General features: G+C 35.9%; 1 protein-coding gene across 1 annotated transcript in view; it reads right to left on the reverse strand.

Moving 5' to 3' along the window:
* Positions 1 to 20,597, reverse strand: part of KIF6 (kinesin family member 6) — a 408,870-nt gene that overhangs the window by 320,310 nt on the left and 67,963 nt on the right. Inside the window, exons 4-5 of the mRNA XM_054570213.1 lie at positions 9,162 to 9,309; positions 4,086 to 4,195 (exon numbers count right to left, since the gene is read on the reverse strand). Of these exons, the coding sequence (XP_054426188.1) occupies positions 4,086 to 4,195; positions 9,162 to 9,309 (258 nt within the window). The remainder of the gene's footprint in view (positions 1 to 4,085; positions 4,196 to 9,161; positions 9,310 to 20,597) is intronic.

Consider the following 20,597-nt stretch of genomic DNA (forward strand, 5'->3'; position numbering starts at 1 on the left):
TTCTTTAGTTTCTTATAATTTTCTGAGTACAGGTCTTTTACATGCTTCATTAGGTTTATTCCTAGGTATTGTATTCTTTTTGAAGCAATTGTGAGTAGGGCTGTTTTCTTAATTTTCCTTTCTGTAGGTTCATTACTGGCATATAAAATGCAACTGATTTCTGAATATTCATTTTTTCCCTACTACTTTGCTGAATTCATTTATCAGTTCTAGCAGTTTCATGGTGGAATCTTTGGGATTCTCTATGTACAGTATCATGTCATCTTAAATAAAAACCATTTTACTACTTCCTTTCCAATTCGGATGCCTTTGATCTCTTCTTCTGGTCTGATTGCTGTGGCAAGGACTTCTAGTACTATGTTAAATAAGAGAGGTGAAATTGGACATCCGTGTCTTGTTCCTGATCTTAAGGGGAATGCTTGTAGTTTTTGCCTGTCGAGTATGATGCTGGCAATGGGTTTGTCTTATATGGCATTTATTATGTTTAGGTATGTTCCCTCTATTCTCACTTTGCTGAGAGTTTTTATCATAAATGGGTGCTGGATTTTATCAATGCTTTTTCTGCATCTATTGATATGATCACGTGGTTTTTATCCTTCATTTCATTTACACGGCAAATCACATTTTTTAATTTGCAAATGTTGCAACCTTGTATTCCAGGAATAAATCTGACTTGACCTATCTCAAAAAAAAAGGGAAGAAAAAGCTCAAATAAACAATCTAACCTTACACTTAAAGGAACTTGAAAATTTACAACAAAAAATGCTAAAGAGTAGAATTAAACAAAATGGAGCCTAAAAAATACAAAAGATCAATAAATCCAAGAGCTAGTTCTTTGAAAAGATAAACAAGATTGACAAACCTTTAATGAGACTCATCAAGAGAAAAGAAGAGAGGACCTAAATAAATAAAATCAGAAATGAAAGAGAAGAAAACCAATTTACACAAAACAAATACAGAGGAGTGTAAGAAAATACCATGAACATCTATATGCCAACAAACTGGACAACCTGGACAAAATGGATAAATTCCTAGAAACATACAATCTTCCAAAACTAAATCAGGAAGAATCAGAGAATCTGAATAGACAGATTACACCTAGTGAATTTCAAGCAGTAATCAAAAAACTCCCAACAAACAAAAAGCCCTGGACCCGATGGCTTCACAGGTAAATTTTACCAAACATTCTAGGAGGAACTAACACATCTCCTTCTCAAACTACTATAAAAAATTCAAGGAGTGAAGACTCCAAAGCTCATTTTATGAGGTCACCATTATCCTAATTCCAAAACCAGATAAAGATACTACAAAAAAGAAAATTATAGACCTATATCCCTGATGAACATAGATATTAAAATTCTCAACAAAATATTAGCAAATCAAATATAGCAATGCATCAAAAAGTTCCTTGCATCTTTTCATTCTGGGTATTTCACGCCAATCCCTTCTGGCCTGAAATGTTTTTGATGAGAAATCAGCTGACAGTCTTATTGGAGCTTCCATGTAGGTAACTAACTTTCTCTTGAGGCTTTTATATGCTCTCTTTGTCTTTAACCTTGCCATTTTATTTATGATGTGTCTTTTTTCTTCACCAGGTTAGGGAAGTGTTTGGTCATTATTTCTTCAAATAGGTTCTCATTCCCTTGCTCTCACTCTTCTCCTTCCAGCATGTTTATGATGCAGATGTTGTTACAGTTCATGTCATGAGGGGCCCTTAAACTATTATCATTTTTTAGACTTCTTTTTTGTTTTTGCTGTTCTGATTGAGTGCTTTTTTTCTACCTTGTCTTTCAAATTGCTGATTCAATCCTCTGCTTTATCTAACCTACTGTTTATTCCTTCCAGTGTATCTTCATTTCATATACCGTATTTTTCATTTCTGACTTGCCCTTTCTTATGGTTTTTCTGTCATTTTTCATGCTGTTGCGTATCCTTTTAACCATTATTTTGAACTCTATAACTGATAAATTAATTGACCCCCATTTCATTTAATTCTTTTTCTGGAGATTTTTCCTATTCTTTCATTTGGGGCCTGTTTCTTTGTCTCCCTGTTTTGGCTGCCTCTGTGTGTTTGTTTCTATGTATTAGACAGATCTGTGATGGTTCCCAGTCTTTATGGGGTATCATTATGTAGTAGGTGTTCTGTGAGGCTCAATGGTACAGTCTCCTTAATCACTTGAACTGGGTGCTTGAGAAATGTCCTTTGTGTGGGTTATGTGAGCCCTCCTGTTGTAATTGAGTCTTGATTGCTATTGGCCCACTCATGTGTGTGATTGACCATCAGGCTGGCTGACTGTGAGGCTCAACTTTGACCATGGTGTGCAAGCTGCTATGCAGATGCTGATCATATGAAGCAGAATTCACTTCAGCAGGGTTGAATGCCTGCCAAAATCTCCCTTTGGATATGCTCCTGGTCAAGTTTATTGGATCCTGCTCTGATATTGCCTGAAATTGGCCATTGGGAGTGTTAGTTCTGGGCCTCTTAGGAGGGACTCTGGTACAAACCAATGTCAAATGCTGCCTGTGACTGACCCTGGGCAACCTGTTTGGAGGTTCCAGTGGTCCACAGTTTGTGGCTCCCTCTGCTGGGCCTGGGTGCGTACAGAAAAAACCAAGCTGTGCACCAAGGCTAGCTTATACCAGCACTGGGCCCCAGGGAGGGTTAGCTAAAGTCTCACAGCTCCCAGAGATCCACCTTCACCTGCAGGCTTTCTGTTAGGCTTATTCAGTGTGTGCAACCACTCTTTCTGGTCTCAACTGTAATTAATAAATACTGGAAAACAGACTTTTTTTGTGATATAGTGTGAGGTTTTTTAGTAGTGAGAGGAAACTTTTACCTTTTTGTAAACATAATTTACCAGTTTCTTTAAGGCCAATTTCTTCTACAAAGTAAGTAATTGTTCCTTTCTCTTAATTCTTATACAAGTTATTTAGAGTTCCTCTTTTTAAACTTTCTCCAAGGAATACTGCAAGCATAAAAGAGAAAATATGTAAAATCATTCAATCAGCCCTGACTGGTATTGCTTAGTTGAGTGTCGTCCTGCAAAGTGAAGGGCTGTCAGTTTGATTCCTTAAGCAGGACACATGCTTAAGTTGAGGGTTTGTTACCTAGTTGAAGCATGTACAAGAGGCAACTGATCAATGTGATGTTTCTCTCTCTCTTTTTGTCCCTCCCTTTCCTTCCCTCTTAATAAATAAATACATACATACATAAATTTTAAAATTTCAATCAACTTTAACAGAAGAATACATAAAAGTGGTATAAAGAGTTTAACTTATTTTCTTTATTATTTCTTCTTATTTTGTTTACAAATTAAACAACTGGTTGTTGATCTTTTTGGTAGAGGATTAATATATGTATTCTTTAATTGTTTTAAAATATTTAATAAGAAGAATATTAAAATGTGTTTTCATGGTTCTGGCATCTTCTGATAAATGAAGATGTCTGCACAAAGTACATTTATATGCATTGTTACCAATTAACATATGTCTAATTTAGGCAGATAGTCAAACAAGCAGTGAGTAATGTTATACAAATGTTGGCAGGGTAACTTATTCCATTATTAGATAAGCTCTGAAGACTCTATTTATAGTTTGGTCTTGAAACAATCACTGCCAATTGTGACTAAATGATTGTCACTGTTAGTCCTAATAATAGCAGAGAAGGATTTGGGGGAAAACTAAGATTTACTTTCTCTCTTTCAGATTCTCTTACTGCTGCTTGAACCCTAATTTGAGTACCTTCTTCAGAGAAAGGCCACAATTAGAGGAGTAAAATGGTTTCATGTGGCCAGAGTAAAGTACTACTGTCCTATCCCATCAACCCTCTCAGCACCCTCACTCTGAGAACAGTCGCTGCTCTCTGCTCAACCAACTCCAAAAGAGATTTTCCCAAGAAATGAGTTTTAAGCAATTTTAGCTCTTATCACTAGTGAAAAAGTGTCCATTACACTACAAAAAGATTTTGTTATCCAGTATTTGTTAATTACATTTGAGACCAGAAACAGTGAAGTTTCAGAGAAAACAATTGAAGGAAACATCTGAAAGTAATCTGTCCCAACCCCCTTTGTTGTTCTGCTACTCACGGCAAGTCTTCCAAACTGGAGGCTTCATGTCTTGGATCCAATAGATCATAACCACATTCATTGTAGATTTCCAAATAAGAAATGTGTGTTGTATATATTTTGCTGCTGTCCTGATTTGGAGAAGGGAGAGACATTATTTAACGGCTATAGATAATGGTTCAGCTCAGAGAAAGATGAGCACATTTATCATTGTAGTTTCCTCAGTGTCTCTCTTTTCCTCTCACTTTGTATGGCTTATACTTCGGCTTGTGACACTTACAAGTTGCCACCTACCCCTACACATAAAGCTTTTTCTTCCTCCTTCCCTTCCTCCCTTCCTTCCTTCCATCTTTCCTTTTTCTTTTTTTGCTTAATGGCCAATACCCATGATTACAAGCAACTTCAATCTGTTACTCTGCATTGGTTCCATATTATATGTAAAAAGCCAATATACACTTACAATGAGCTGACTTGGTTGAAGAACTGTATAACACCATTTTTTTTTACTTTTCAGACCAAAAATTTTTTACTAAGATAAAATAAACTTACAATCTGTGAATAGTCTATTCATAAAAAAACACAGAATTGTTACACTGGTTTAAAAAACTCAATAGCAAAAAGGTTTCCATCTTTAATCACATTTTTAAACTTTTCTAATATTTAAATTTTCTAATAACATAAATAGATAATGGACAATAATTAGAGAATGTAAAGTGAATTCTAGGGCACAGAAATAGTTTAGCTATTTAGCTGATCAGGTATTCGTAAGGGTGAACATAACCAGCTCACTGCCTATACTTTACCTGGTTAACTTTTCTGGCCCAAGTGGCAGATCAGATTTATCCAGCTATTGATTAGAGAGAGGTACTTTCTATGGGTCACCATGGAAATGCAATGACTTAGGTGTCAGTGAAATTAGGATAAAAAGTCAAGGGGACTGGTTCTATGGTTCTGGTCTTAGTTCTGTTAAAAAACAAACAAACACACAAAAAAACCCAATTCTCCCTGGAGTGGAATAAAACAGGGAATTTTTTCAACTCTTGAGGAAATCCCAAGTTCAGTTTTTAATACAAAATATTACATACTAGCACTGCCTTCTTGCTCCTCCCAAAATATTAGGCAGATATTATCCAGTTTCTTATAAGAGGAGAATATATTTGTGTCTTGTGGCAAGAAAGTCAGCAGGTTATCAGAGTGAATATTCACAGAGCAGATTTGCTTAAGATCAATTTCCTGTTAATTCACATCCATATCCAAGACAATTCATTCAACAGGTGTCATTCAAGGAGTGAGAGAACCAAATCAAAGAGGTAGAGGAAAAAGCAAATCCAAAGCTGGAATCCTACTCCTACTAGCTGTGAGCCCCTGTTAGTCAGGCCTCAGTATCCATATTCATTAAATTAAGAAAGCTGGGCAATGAATCCCTACATGTTCTTCAGATTAAAATTAACATAATTCTCTGGTCCTGAAATGGCCCAAACTATTCAAATAAACATGCCACCATTTCATTAAATCAAAATAATACATGAAAAATTAAAGCAACTTTCAGCCAGCACATGACAATAGTAAAATGCTCAAGCTACAGCTCTGAAATTTCATGTTCTAATGTTCTAGCATGGACTGAATCTCTACTAAACATATTTCTTCCAACTAACTGCTGGAAATTTTGTGGAAGTGGTTGTCTCTGGCTGCTTATCCTGCAAATATCTATCATTTAACGTTAGTATCCCAGCTTAGCGGAGGCACCATTTCAACATAATTCTTTGGGTTGAAGTTTGGCTCAGTGTAGGTAGCCGAGACTATATGTACTGGACAGACTTTGTGTGGCCTTTAGGCTAAAGCAGTGTTTCCTAAAATACTCCATGAAATACTCATGGAAAATCTGACTCATGGTCAACACATACAGGAGAAGCAAAAGTAGATTTACAGTTGTCAGTATGCAAAACAGTTTGTTCTTGTACAATTACTTATTAATTATTGTATTATTTTCATATGAACAACTGTAAACCTACTTTTGCCCCTCCCTGTGTATATTGTTCCTCTCTGGAAGATTCTCAGAGCACATCAAAGGCCATGGCAACATCCCAAGATCCCGTTTAAAACAACATATTCCTAAAACTTATCTGACCATATCTGCAATATTCCATAGATTATGGTTTGAGGTTTTGAGGTTTTAGCATATACTTCTGAGCTCATCTTAGCAACAGACAACAAACTGGGTTTAAATACTGGATCTGTCATCTGTCACTGAGTGATCCTGCACTCGTATCCTCAGTCTTCTAAGTGTGAAAATGGGGGACTATAACCCTTACCTTGCAGGCCTGTTGTGATAGAGAGTTAGAGCTCTGTATTATAATCCTACCAAAAATGTGTGTTGTAATAGGCACAAAGAAATTGTTGCCGCTGTTATTCTTACTGATGTTGTTATTATTTTTATTATTTCTAAGAGCCTTCAAATGGAGAATTCTGTATGTGAATATAAAAAGAAAAGGAAAGATGCAAAAAAACCCCAGCTAACTTGTATGTCCACTTGCAGTGGAGAAACTCTCTTCTTCCAGAAATTAGAAGAAATCATAAAAAGTCAGGAAAATGTCAGGCCCAGGTCCCTGAGATGATAGGGATAATGTCTTTGGCTCCTCTGCTTCTGCATTTTCTAGGCTTTCAATGGAATAAAATTTGCTGAGCTATGTGGCAAGCTACCTTTCCTTATTACTCTTTTTTTTAGTGTTTATTGCCAGACTGTAATGTAACACACATGTTTTCTGCAGACAGCCTTTCTTCTGCCCCAAAACAAGTTTGAACCTTATAATACTCAAAAATAATGAGCAGTGGTTTCTAAAATAAATGGACTCAATTTTCTTCTTTAATATCATTGAAAATGTGCTCCTATCACACTCAGAGGCACTTTAGGACCCAGTATGTAATGGCTCTTGTTTATCTTGAAATAAATACTTTGGATAAGTCAAATGTTTTATTTAAGAATTCCAGAGAGCGCCACGTGGCCCTCTAAACAGTCAGTTGGGGACAGCTGAGTACCTGTCTGCATATTTTGGCTCTACACTGTGGACAAACTTTATGACACACTTCAAGTTGCCTTTGCCTTGTTTTGCCATAGTTCAGTGTGATTACAATGAATGTGTTGGTCCCCATCATGGAAATTGTCCATTTACAAAGAGCTGTCCTGGCTGTAGATTAGTCTCATGGCCTCTCTCCAAACTCAGGATCGTTCAGAATAAAAGGGGGTTTAGAGTAATGTCAATGACAAAAATACAAAAACAATGAACCCAACACATGGTACGTACTTGGGAGTCATGTAGATTTTTAGAATTCTACTCGTATTTTGGTAAACATAGACAACATTTTTTAAAAAGAAAAATACATTTTCTATTAAAGGATTTGTTTACTCTGCTTAACTTTATCAGAGGGGTGGCTTTGTTTTGAGTTTCAAAGAGTTCTTTGAAATTAATCAGGAATTTTTCTCCATATGCACATAACAGATTATACAGTAAGTCCTCACTATTGTCAATGGGTTCCACGGCTTTAAGAGAAACAATGTGTAAAAAAAGCCATTTTGCCATAGGCTAATTGGTACAAACAAGAGTTAAGTTCCCACGGCATCTCATCAATTTTATAATAAGACTTTGAACAAAACAATGTTATTCAAGGACCTGCTATATACAGCTGTAGTAATAACTATCATGTATTGAGCACCTACTACGTGCCAAGAACTGGACAACATCTTTAAATACAGTATGCTCAGCTCTCAGAACAGCTCCACAAGCCTGAACCTTTACAAAACTGCCTCAAGTTCACAGGCTGTAAACAGAAGCAGGTTGGCCTGCACCAACTTAAAAGACCTTTCCAAGACTACAGACTTCCACATTAGGCCACGGCAATAAAAACCATTAGAAATATATTCCCAGTTTGTGAAATCTGGGGGATAAAAACAAAACAGCTAATGTCAGAAATAAATGAGTAAATGAAAAGAAGGGATTTGAATCAAACATATACACTATACTCATCTCTCTGTTCCAAATTTTCTGGCATGCAGAGTTGGAATGTTTGAGCTAGTGAGAGATGAGCTGAACTAATGGGTAATTGCTACTTTATGGATGGAAATTACAATTATGCAGATCTCAGCGATTTCTTCTCATTGTTGCAACTTAAAATGCAAACAGCACACAGCTGAGAAATTTTAGAATGATTGTTACACTGACCTAGTTAGGACATTGTCATACAGAATTTGTAAAATCAAGCAATTGTTGGGACTACTAGGGATGCTGGAGATCCTGTAGTACCATTCAATCCCTGTTTTCACAGAGGGGAGAACTGAAACCCAGAGAAGTGACTCATTGTAGAGAATCTGTTTAAATACAACCAACAAAACAAATTCAGCCTGGGATACAGAGGCAGTGTATAAAGTGATAAAAAGCAGTTTGGCATTACACATACCTGGAATGGACCTCCAGTCCATTCAACGTACTTATGAGAACCCAGAAAAAGATAATCTAAGACTTTGTTTTCCCAAATATAAAATGGGGATAAGGATCCCTACATTGTTAGTTGTATGTTGTATTAAATACTGATAAAGCAACAGGCACTTGGAGACACACAGTAAATGATGCATATAATACAGATAGGGAATTTGTCCCTACAGTAATAACTGCAGTAGGGTTTTCCCTCTGGTAAATTCCTGTGGGCTTCTATTAAAAGTGTGATAAAGGAGTAATCACATTATCCTATTCAGTGCTTTAGCAGCTGAAATAAAGGTCTGTTTTGGTAAAAAGGGCATTTTTTAGTTTCTTAATGAACAATGTGATATATGGAAAATGTGTTGTCCATTCTTTTAACCTCCATGTGTATATCAGAAGGAACTCCCTTTGAGCTTTTGCTGAAACAACTTCCCTTTAATGAGAAGCACCTTCTTAATTTCTACTTCTTCAGCAAAATCCCAAACTTCCCTTAAATGTGAAGGCCAGAATTACTGCCCAATAATTCTTTCTCATTTAGAGGCAATATAATGTCACAATAAATTTTTTGTTCAGAATAAATTTCTGCTGAATATATCAAATAAAAAACAAACTTACAGTTCCATACCTTTTGCAATTGCTCAAAAATATATGACAGTGTCCTTGGGATAATGCCTCTGTCGCTGTAGCGCTCTGCCCCACCTGTGATGGTGAATGTCTTACCGCTGCCTGTCTGCCCATATGCAAAGATGGTACCATTGTAACCTGCCAGGACGCTACATAAAGAAAGGAAACATTTTTAACATCAAAATGGATAATTGCATTTGTATTAAATGGCTCATATTATAATAGCAACCTGATTCACTACTATTGAAAAGATATCTATAGAAATTTTTATACATGTGAGTATCCGGCTTGATTTACTTTTTTATCCAGGAGCATCAGCACATTGATCTTTTTCTCTAAGAAAGGACCTGCAACAAAAATGGGGACCAGATACCTTAACTATTTTCCTTTCAAAAAATTATATTTTTAAATTTTAGAATTGTTTTATATCTACAGAATATTGCAAAGATAGTACAAAGAGTTCGTAGGTACACCACCACTAGATTCCCATATTTTCCCCTACTGTACATTCGTCACAGCTAATGAACCAATATTGATATATTGTTACAAACTTCGTTAAAATGTCCTTGGTTTTTATATAATGCCTTCCTTTCAGCTTTACTAAGATATAATTGACATATAACATGTGCAAGTTTAAAATGTACTATGTGATGATTTATGTATATATTGTGAAATTACTGCCACCATAATATTCATTAGCATGTCTATTATTTCACATAATTACCATTTCTTTTGTGGTAAATAACATTTAAGGTATACTCGCTTAACATCTTACATATATACAGGATCCAGCAGAAGTAACGCCTGCTTGAGTGTGGTTGCTAGGGTAACAATATAGGTGTAATAATTTATAGTTTTAATTAAAACATTTTACCTAAAATGTCATATGATGTGCTTGATATGATATTGTTATATTACAAAATTACGTGATTATGATTTTGTAATTAAAAAGGGGCATTATTTGTGCCGCACCCCTGTATAGTACAATATTGTTAACTATAGAAACCCATGCTGTACATTAGATTTCCAGAACTTATTCATCTTATAACTGGAAGTTTGTACCCTTTGGACAACACCTCCCAATTTTCCCTACCCATAGTCTCTGGCAACCACCATTTTGGTCTTTATTTTCATGAGTTAGGTTTTTTGGATTCCATATATGATATTTGCCTTTCTCTGTCTAGTTTAGTCCACTTAGCATCAAGCTCTCAAGGTACATCCATGTTGTCACAAAGGGCAGGATTTCCTCCTTTTTCATGGCTGCATTATAATCTTGGTGGGGTGTATGTACCACATCTTCTTTATCCATTCATCATCAATGGATACTTAGGTTTTTCCATGCTTTGGCTAACATGAATGATGCTGCAATGAATGTGGGAGTGCCAATATCTCTTTGAGATAGTGATTTAATTTCCATCAGATAGATATTCAGCAGTGGGATTGTTGGATCATATGGTTGTTTTATTTTTAATTTTTTAAGCAAACTCTATGTTGTTTTCCATAATGGCTGCACCAATTTATACTCCCACCAACAGTGCACAAGTATTCCCTTCACTTAACATCCTCTACAGTACTTGTAGTCTCTTGTCTTTTTGATAATAGCTATCCTAACAGGTGTAAGGAGATACCTCATTGAGGTTTTGAATTGTATTTCCCTGATGATTAAAGATGTTGAACAACTTTCTATGGACCTTGGCCATTTGTCAGCATTTTTTGAAAAATTTCTATTTGAGTCTTCTGCTTATTTTTAATTTTTTTTTGCTATTTTTAATTTGCTATGTTAATAATATTAATGAGTTTTTTAATATATATTAGATATAACTCCTTATTGATAGATAGGTTGAAGATAAGTTGCTTTTCATTTTGTTGATTGCTTCTTTTGCTATAGATGTAATCTGATGTACTTCTTCTTGTTGATTTTTGCTTTTATTGCATGAGCTTTTCATTTCAGATCCCCCCAAAAAATTGTTGTCAATACTAATGTTGAATTAGTGTTTTGGGTTTCTTTGTATAAATCCCCAGAAGTGGAATCACTGGGTTATAAGGCAGGACCATTTTCAATCTTTTTGGGAAACTCCATACTGTTTTTCATAGTGACCGCACCAATATGCATTCCTACCAAGAGTACACTAAGGGGTTCCCTTTTCTCCATATTCTCGCCAACACTTGTCATTTGTGGATTTATTGATGATAGCCATTCTGATATCTCATTGTGGTTTTACTTTGCACTTCTATGACATTTAGTGATGGGGAGAGTCTTTCCATGTCTACTAGCCTTCTGTAAGTCCTCTTTGGAGAAGTGTCTATTCAGATCTTCTGCCCATTTTAAAATTTGATTGTTTGGTGTTTTTGCTGTTAAGTAGTATGAATCCTTTGTAAATTTTGGATATTAATCTCTTATTAAATTATCAATGGTGAATATCTTCTCCCATTTAGTGGGTTGTATCTTCTTTTTTTTAACATTTCTTAAAATGTTTTATTGTTGTATCTTCATTTTTTTGATGGTCCCCTTTGCTGTGCAAAAACTTTTTAGTTTGATGTAATGCACTTGTTTTATCCTTTTGTTTCCTTTGCCCAAGAAGATATATCCCTATGCTCATTTAGTGTTATTTACAATAATCAAGCTATAGAAGAACCAAAATGCCTAGTAATAGACAAGTGAATAAAAAGCTGTGGTACATATATACAATGGAATATTATTCGGTCACAAAAAAGAATGAAATCTTACCATTTGCTATAGCATGGATGGACTTAGAGGGTATTACGCTCAGAAAAACTGGTCAGTCAGAAAAAGATAAATGCCATATGATTTCATTTATATGTGGACTCTAAAGAATAAAATAAATGAACAAACTAAACTGAAACAGATTCCCAAACTTCTGGGTCAAGATGGTAGGATAGGCAGATATGGCTCACCTCTTCACATAACCACATCAAAATTACAACGGAAATATAGAGCAACCATCACTAAGAACCATCAGAAATAGAATTGAATGGAAGTCTGACAACTATGGAATTAAAGAAACCACATCCATCCAGACTGGTAGGAGGGGTGCAGACACAGACACAGACGCAGAATGGGCTGGTCCCACACCCATGTGGGGTGGATAAAAATTTGGGAGGGATATCTCAGGAGTGAAGACTCCCAGACCTTACCACGCACCATGGCCCAGGGTTCCAGTGCCAGAAAGATAAGTCCCCACAACTTCTGGCTGCAAAAACCAGTAGGGAATTGAGTCAGTGGAAGAAACTGCTGAAGCCCCAAGCAGTTCTTCTTAAAGAACACATACATGGACTCACCTACTCAGACTCACTCCTTCTGAGCTCTAGCACCAGGGTAGCAGTTTGAAAGGCACCAGTGGTATACAGGGAGAAACTGAAGTGTCTGGCATCAGTTAGGAACCCTCCCTATGCTAAACCCTCCTACCTACCGGAGCTGGTAAACGGGTGCCATATTTGAGACTCCAACGATCTGACTAACATTGTTTGACCAGCCGTTGAGATCCCCAGAGACTCTGCCTCACCCAACCTACCCACACACCCAATCTGCTTTTCCATATGAATGGCTGGTCTTAGCTCATGCTTTACAACTTCCTAAACCCTATCAAACAAGGAATAGCTGGCTTCAGTGAGCCCCATTCCCAACCCTAGCAGCAACCAACTTAGATTCACAGCTTGGCTTCCCCTGGGAATCTCCAAGTCCAGTAAAAGTAGCAGCCACCTCAGATTACTTTAAAGCTCAGGCAGGGTGCCCCAGGCAAAACACAGGTAGGGGCTGATCTTGGCCTGCACCACCCAGGGAACCCCAGGGCCAGTACACCCAGGGGACAGGTACAGACCATGTTGGAGCACTGCCACCCTGCTCCTGCATAGCTGATCCTCCACAGAGGGTGGAGGTTGGTGGTGAGTGGTCACAGCCAGTCCTTACAGTTGCCTGGCCTGGGCAAATCCTTCTCATTGACCTGCCAACAGCAATCAAGGCTCAACTGCAAGACGAGGGTGTACTAAGTCCACTTGAAGGACTCACCTCAAGTACCCAACTTGGATGATAGGGGAGGCTATGCCACTGGACCCTACAGAACACCTACTACATTAGTCCATACTACCAAGACATGGAGTCAAAGCAGTTTTGACAAAGAAATAAACACAAGGAGGCTGCCAAAATGAGCAAGGAACATGGCCCAAATGAAAGAACAGATCAAAACTCCAGAAAAAAAAAAGTGAACAAAATGGAGACAAGCAACCAATCAAATGCAGAGTCCAAAACACTGGTTATAAGAATGCTCAAGTAACTTAATGAAGACCTCAACAGCACAAAAAAAGATCCAGTCAGAAATGAAGGATACACTAATTGAAATAAAGGACAATTTACAGGGAAATGATAGAGCAGATGAAGCCAAGAATCAAATCAATGACTTGAAACATAAGGAAGAAAAAAAACAACCAGTCAGAACACCAAGAAGAAAAAAGAATCCAAAAAACATGAGGATAGTATAAGCAGGCAGCCCCTGGGACAACTTCAAGAAGTCTAACATTTGCATCATATGGGGTGCCAGAAGGAAAAGAGAAAGAGCAAGAAATTGGAAATCTGTTTGAAAAAAATAGCAAAAGAAAACTTCCCTGCTTTGGTGAAGGAAATAGACATGCAAGTCCAGGAAGCACAGGGAGTCCCAAACAAGATGGATGCAAACAGGCCTACTCCAAGACATATAATAATTAAAATGCCAAAGGTTAAAAGATAAAGAGGGAATCTTAAAAGCAGCAAGAGAATAGAAGGTATATACCTACAGGGGAGTTCCCATAAGACTGTCAGTTGATTTCTCAAAAGAAACATTGTAGGCTAGAAGGGATTGGCAAGAAATATTCAAAGTCATGAAAAGCAGTGACCTACGGCCAAGATTGCTCTACCCAGCAAAGCTACCATTTAGAATCGACGGGCAGATAAAAAGCTTTCCAGACAAGAAAAAAACTACAGGAGTTCATCATCATCAAACCATTATTATATGAAATGTTAAAGGGACTTACTAAAGAAAAAGAAAAAGATCAAAACTATGAAAAATAAAAAGGTAAAAAATGCAAATCTATCAAAAATGAAATCTAAAAAACAAACGAAGCAAACAAGAAGAACAGAGACAGAATCATGGATACGGAGAAGGTTTTGATGGTTGCCAGATGGGAAGAGGGTGGGGGAGAATAGGTGAAGAGGTGAGGGGATTAAAAAGTTCAAATAGGTAGTTACAGAATAGCCATGGGGATGTAAAGTACAGTATAGGAAATGGAGTAGTGAAAGACCTTACACACATGACCCATGGACATGAACAATGTGGTGGAATGACTTGAGGTAGTGGGGGGTGTTGGGTGGAAGGGGGGCCAACGGAGGAAAATAAGGACATCTGTAGTAGCATAACCAATAAAATATAATTTTAAAAAAACCAGATTCATAGACACAGAGAGACTACTGGTTTTTGCCAGAGGGGAGCGGGTCTGGGGTTAAAGAGGTTGAGGAACTAATGAGCACATAGTACTAATTACAAAATAGTTATGGGGACGTAAGTAAAGCATAGTAAATTTAGTCAATAATATTGTGATAACAATGTACGGTGCCAATTGGGGTCTGGAAGTATTGTAGGGGACACTATGTAAAGTATATGATTGTCTAACCACTAAGCTGTACACCTGAAACAAATACATAATTTAAAAAAAAAAAAAAAAGACTAACGTCAAGGAGCTTTTTCCCTTTGTTTTCTAGAAATTTTAGTCTTGGGTCCTATATTAAGTTTTTAATCTGTTTTGCGTTCATTTTAGTCAGTGGTGTAAGATAGGAGTCTAATTTTATGTTTTTGCATGTGAATATCCAGATTTCCCATACCATTTATTGAAGAGACTATCCTTTCCCCATTAAGTATCCTTGGCTAACATGTCAAATATTTGTTGGCTGTACGTGCATGGGTTTATTTCTGGGCTCTTTTTTCTGTTCCATTAGTCTATGTGTCTGTTTTTATACCAGTACCATATCATTTTGATTACTATAGATTTGTGATATAGTTTGAAATCAGAAGTGCCTCCAGCTTTGTTCTTCTTTCTCCAGACTGCTTTAGTTGTTTAGGGTCTTTCACAGTCCCATATGAATTTTAGGATTTTTTTCTATTTCTATGAAAAAATGTCATTGGAATTTTGATAGGGATTGCATTGAATCTATAGATGCCATCTTCGGGTAGTATGGACATTTTAACAATATTAACTCTTCCAATCCACAAATATGGAACAGTTTTCAATTTATTTATGCCTTCTTCAATTCCTTTCATGCTTGATAATTTCTAATGTACAGATCTTTCACCACTTTGGTTAAGTTTATTCCTAAGTATTTTATTGTTTTTGATACTGTTGTAAGTGGGAAATAAAAAATTTATTCTTCAGGTATTTTTTATTAGTGTATAAGAAACACAACTGATTTTTATATGCTGATTTTATATCTTGAAACTTTACTGGACTGATTGATTAGTTATAACAGTTTTTGGTGGAGTCTTTAGGATTTTCTACTTCTAAGATTGACTCATCTGCAAACAGAGACAATTTTGCTCCTTAGCCTCCAATTAGATGGCTTTTATTTCTATTTCTTGACTAAATGCTCTGGCTAGGACTTCCAGTCAGGGTTTCCAGGACTTCCAGTCCTATAAACATAGGAGTGGTGAGAGGATACCTTTGTCTTCTTCCTGATCTTAGTGGGAAAAGTTTTTAACATTTCGCTATTGAACATAATGCTAACTACAGGTTCATCATATATGGCATTGTTATATTGAGGTATGTTCTTTCTATACTCAATTTGTTGAGTGTTTTTATTACAAAAAATGTTTAACTTCACAGAATTCCTTTTCTGCACCTATTGAAATGATCATGTGGTTTTTATCTTCTATTTTATTAATGTAGTGTATCACATTTGTTGATTTGCATATGTAGAATCATCCTTGCATTCTACAGATAAATCCCACTTGATCATAATGTATAATACACTTAATGTGCTACTGAATTCAATTTGCTAGTATTGAATGTTTTGTTGAGAACGCTTGCATCTATATTCAGAGACATCAGTCTGTAGTTTTCCCCTTCCCTTCCCCCTCCTCCTTTTTCTTGTAGTGTCCTGATCTGGCTTTGGTATCAGAGTAATACACACCTCATAAAATTAGTTTAGGAGTGTTCCCTTATCTTCAATTTTTTTTGGAAGACTCTGAGAAAGATTAGCATTACTTTTTAAATGTTTGGTAGAAACCATCTGGTGTTGGACTTTTCTTGGTTGGGAGGTTTTTGATTACAGATTCAATCTCCTTATTTGTTATTGTTCTGTTCAAATTTTCTATTTCTTCATAATTCAGTCTTTGTTGGTGGCATGTTTCTAGGAATTTATCCATTTCTCTAGGCTATCCAACTTTATTTGGCATATAATGTGCATAGTAGTCTCTTTTAATCCTTTGTATTTCTATGTGTCAATTGTAATGTTCCTCTTTGAGTTCTGATTTCATTTATTTGGGTCTTGTCTCTTCTTAGTTGAGCTACAGTTTTGTCAATTTTGTTTATTTAAAAAAATAGCTCTTAGTTTCATTGACCTCTATATAGTTTTTCTGGTCACAATTTTGTTTATTTCTACTCTTATTTTTGTTACTTCCTTTCTTTTCCTAACTTTGAGCTTAGTCCTTATTATTTTAGTTTTATAAGGTATAGATTTAACCTAAATAACCTAAATCTTATTTGTGAGCTTTGTTTTTCTTAATGTAGGCAATTATAGCTATAAACTTCCATCCTAGAAGTGCTTTTGTTGTTTTCATAAGTTTTGGTATGTTGTGTTTCCATTTCTGTTTCAAGGTACATTTTTGTTTGAAGGTACATTTTTATTTCCCTTTTGATTTTCTTCTTGACTCATTGGTTGTTTAAGAATGTGCTGTTTAATTTCAACACATTTGCAAATTTTCCAATTTTCCTCCTGCTATTGATTTCTAGTTTCACACCATTGTAGCTATAAAAAATGTTTGGTATGATTTTAATATTATGAAATTTGCTAAAGTTTGTTTTGTGATCTGACATATGATTTATACTGGAGAATATTCCACTTCTGCTTGAGAAGAATGTATATGCTGCTGTTGATGGGTGAAATGTTCTGTATCTATTAAGTGAATTTATTCTAAGGTACAGTTCACATCCAATGTTTCCTTATTGATTTTCTGTGTGGATGACCTATCCAATGTTGAAAATGGAATATTGAATTCCACTACTATTCTTATATTTTTATCTCTTTCTCTCTTCACATCTGTTAGTATCTGCTTAATATATTTAGGTGCTCCCTATGTTGGATGCAGTTCTTATATCCACATGATTAATATTTACAATTGTTATACCCAAATGATTAATTGACTTTTTATCATTACACTATGACCTTCTTTGTCTCCTGTTACAGTTTTTGGCTTAAAAAACTGTATATAAGTATAGCTACTCTTGCTTTCTTTTGGTTTGTTTTTTCATGAAATACTTTTTCCTATCCCTTCATTTTCAGTTTATGTGTGTCCTTGAAGCTGAAGTGAGTTTCTTATATGCAGCCTATACTTAGCTCTTGTTTTCTAATTCATGTAGTCACTCTTTGTCTTGTGATTGGAGAATTTAACACATTTACATTTAAAGCAACTATTGCTAGGTAGTGACTTACTAATGCCTTCTTATTCATTGTTTTCTGGCTAATTCATAGTTTATTTTTTCCTTTGTCCTCTTTTGCTTTCTTTCTTTGTGAACTGATGCTTTCCCCTGCAGTATACTTTGATCCCTTCTCTTAATCTTTTGTGTATCTAGTATTGGTTTTTGTTTTTCGTTTATTACAATGCTTATATAAAATGTCTTATAGGTATAACAGTGTATTTTAAGCTGATTACAACTTTGATCACATATAAAAACTGTACCCATTTACCCTTCATCTTGTTATTTTATGTTTTTGATGTCACAGTTTATTCCTTTTAAAATTGCATATTTATTAATAAATTATTGTAGCTATAGTTATGTTTAATACTTTTATCCTTTAACCTTCATACTAGAGTTAAGTGATTAACATATCAGAGCATTAGAGTATTTGGAATTTGACTATATACTTAACTTTACCAGTATTTTTATATTTTCATATTTTTTTTTACTAATTATTGTCCTTTCATTTCAACTTGAAGAACTGTTTTCAGAAACTTAAAGGACTTAGTACAGGGAGTGACCAAAGAGGCATTACTCCTGTGTGGTTCAACTTTCTACTTTGAGAGGCTTAATAATTTTCCTCCATGTGAAGACACTTGGAGTTGGAACTACTATGGTATATTTATATGAATATTAAGAATTTTTCTACTCAACAGAATTTGCCACCAATGATAAAGCAATGTCCCATTAGCAATATAATTTGGACATATGATATTTCTTGGCCATAACGTCTTTAGGTAAATGAAGCCTATAGTTTCAAGTGTCAAATCTCAAAGATTTTTTATAGAAAACTTTCTAAAATATTTAGGTATTCTGTATATTAAAAAGCAAAGAATACAGGGCACAAATTAGCATTTCATCTGGACTTAGCTAAGCCCATGAAAAGTGAATACTATACTGTGCTGCACTGTCACCTACTGACTGTGATGTCTACTGTTTATAATTAAATCTTCTTTCTCACTGCCTGTTGTCCTGCCTGTAAGGTGTACTCCTTTTCCCCACATCTGCTGTAGGATGGGAGACCAGATGGTAAAACTTCACAGAGCACTGTGTAAAATAAAAAGGATCTATAGAACACCCAGGTATTCTCTATGGCTATTTATTACTGTAATTTAATAAGTAATTAATGTAAATGGGCAAAATTTGTCTCCAGTTCCTTTTCTCTAGAGCTCCTTATCCCAACTCAGTCTTGTGCCCCCTCTCCATTGTGCACCGGGCAATTTCATATGTTTCTAATCTCATCTATCCTGAGAGAAGATACTAAAAATAGGGAAGAAAAACGGTAGAGTAAGGACCTTTGAAAATTCACTCCTCCACAAGAACAATAACAGAAGAAAAACTGTCAAAATCAAATTTTTAAGAATGCTGGAATTATCCAAAGGCTCCCAGGAACCCAAAGAGTACTTAAGAAAAACAGCTGAGTCTCAGTAAGAACAGAGAGATTTATGGTGTTTTACCTTGATCATTCCCATTGCCTTCTCCCTAGCTCTGTGGTAGCCTTGAAAAACAACATCTTTGCAACCACAGAGACTAGCCACTACTGGATGGGGAACTACATGTTTGGAGGTTCCCCAAAAGCCCAAAGAATTGTACTTCTCTAACCTGTCTGGCAGCTCCCAGGAAAAGCCTCACTCACAGTACTTGTTTTTCTTTGTCCTGACTCAGAATTCACTACAAACAGTATAAACACCTATCTCTATGGTGTTCCTTGGGCGGAGGGGGGGGGGCGGGGAGGAGAGTGTTTAATATCACAGTTACTTTAGGCTGCAATACCAACAAGCCAAACAAAAAGGTGAATAAATCTAACAAAAATCTGGGAAACACAATGTCTATAAGAGGGTTTGAAAAGTTAAGAAATATTCCTGGGACTCTAGAAAGCCACATACATATACAGGTGTTTTGCATGTCCAGGAAAGATCTGAGAAAGTCATTATATCCCCCCTCTGGCTGACCTTGAGGCTCTGCACAAGCAAGAAGTGAAGGCTAAGGCAGAGCTATGATGTCCCAGTGCACACAGAAAGCCCCTCATCAAAGGGCTGGAGACTGATTTGCTCAAGGCATTGAAGGAAACCTCTGTCCAATCATTATCTGACCACTAAGCTACCTGAGCAAGGATTTCAATGGCTGCATACAATGAGGAATACAGACTTCACAAAATTAGTCCAGAAAATTCACTTAATAAATAAATAGCAGCCGCAAGAATAATAACAATAACAAACAAAAACAAACCCTGGAAAGGATGGGAATCTGATTTCCAAAGCTGTCATACTATATTATTTAAAATGCCCAGTTTTCCAACAACAAAAAATGAGACAGAAAGAAAGAGGAAAGAATTTACCATACATAGGAAATAAAGAGTTTACTAGAAACAGTCCTTGAGGAAGCCCAGATATTGGCCCACTATATAAAGAGTTTAAATTAGCTATTATAAATCTGTTCAAAGGAAAATAGCAATGCATGTTGACAGAACCAAAGGAAAGTATGAGAATGATGTCTCACAGAAAAAAAATATTAATAAAAATGCAACTTATTTCAAAGAACCAGATATTCTGGAGTTGAGAAATCCAATAACCAAAATAGAAAATTCACTGCAACAGCAAATTTAAGTTGGTAAAGAAAAAAATTTTTCATTAAGAAAAATATCAACAAACTTCATTATAGGTCAATTGAGATTACTCAGTGTTGATGAGGATGTAGAGAAATTGGAACCTTTATACAT

This window comes from Pteronotus mesoamericanus, unplaced genomic scaffold (assembly GCF_021234165.1).
Source record: "Pteronotus mesoamericanus isolate MK-2021 breed Mesoamerican mustached bat unplaced genomic scaffold, CSHL_Meso_final contig_20, whole genome shotgun sequence".
Taxonomy (NCBI): domain Eukaryota; kingdom Metazoa; phylum Chordata; class Mammalia; order Chiroptera; family Mormoopidae; genus Pteronotus; species Pteronotus mesoamericanus.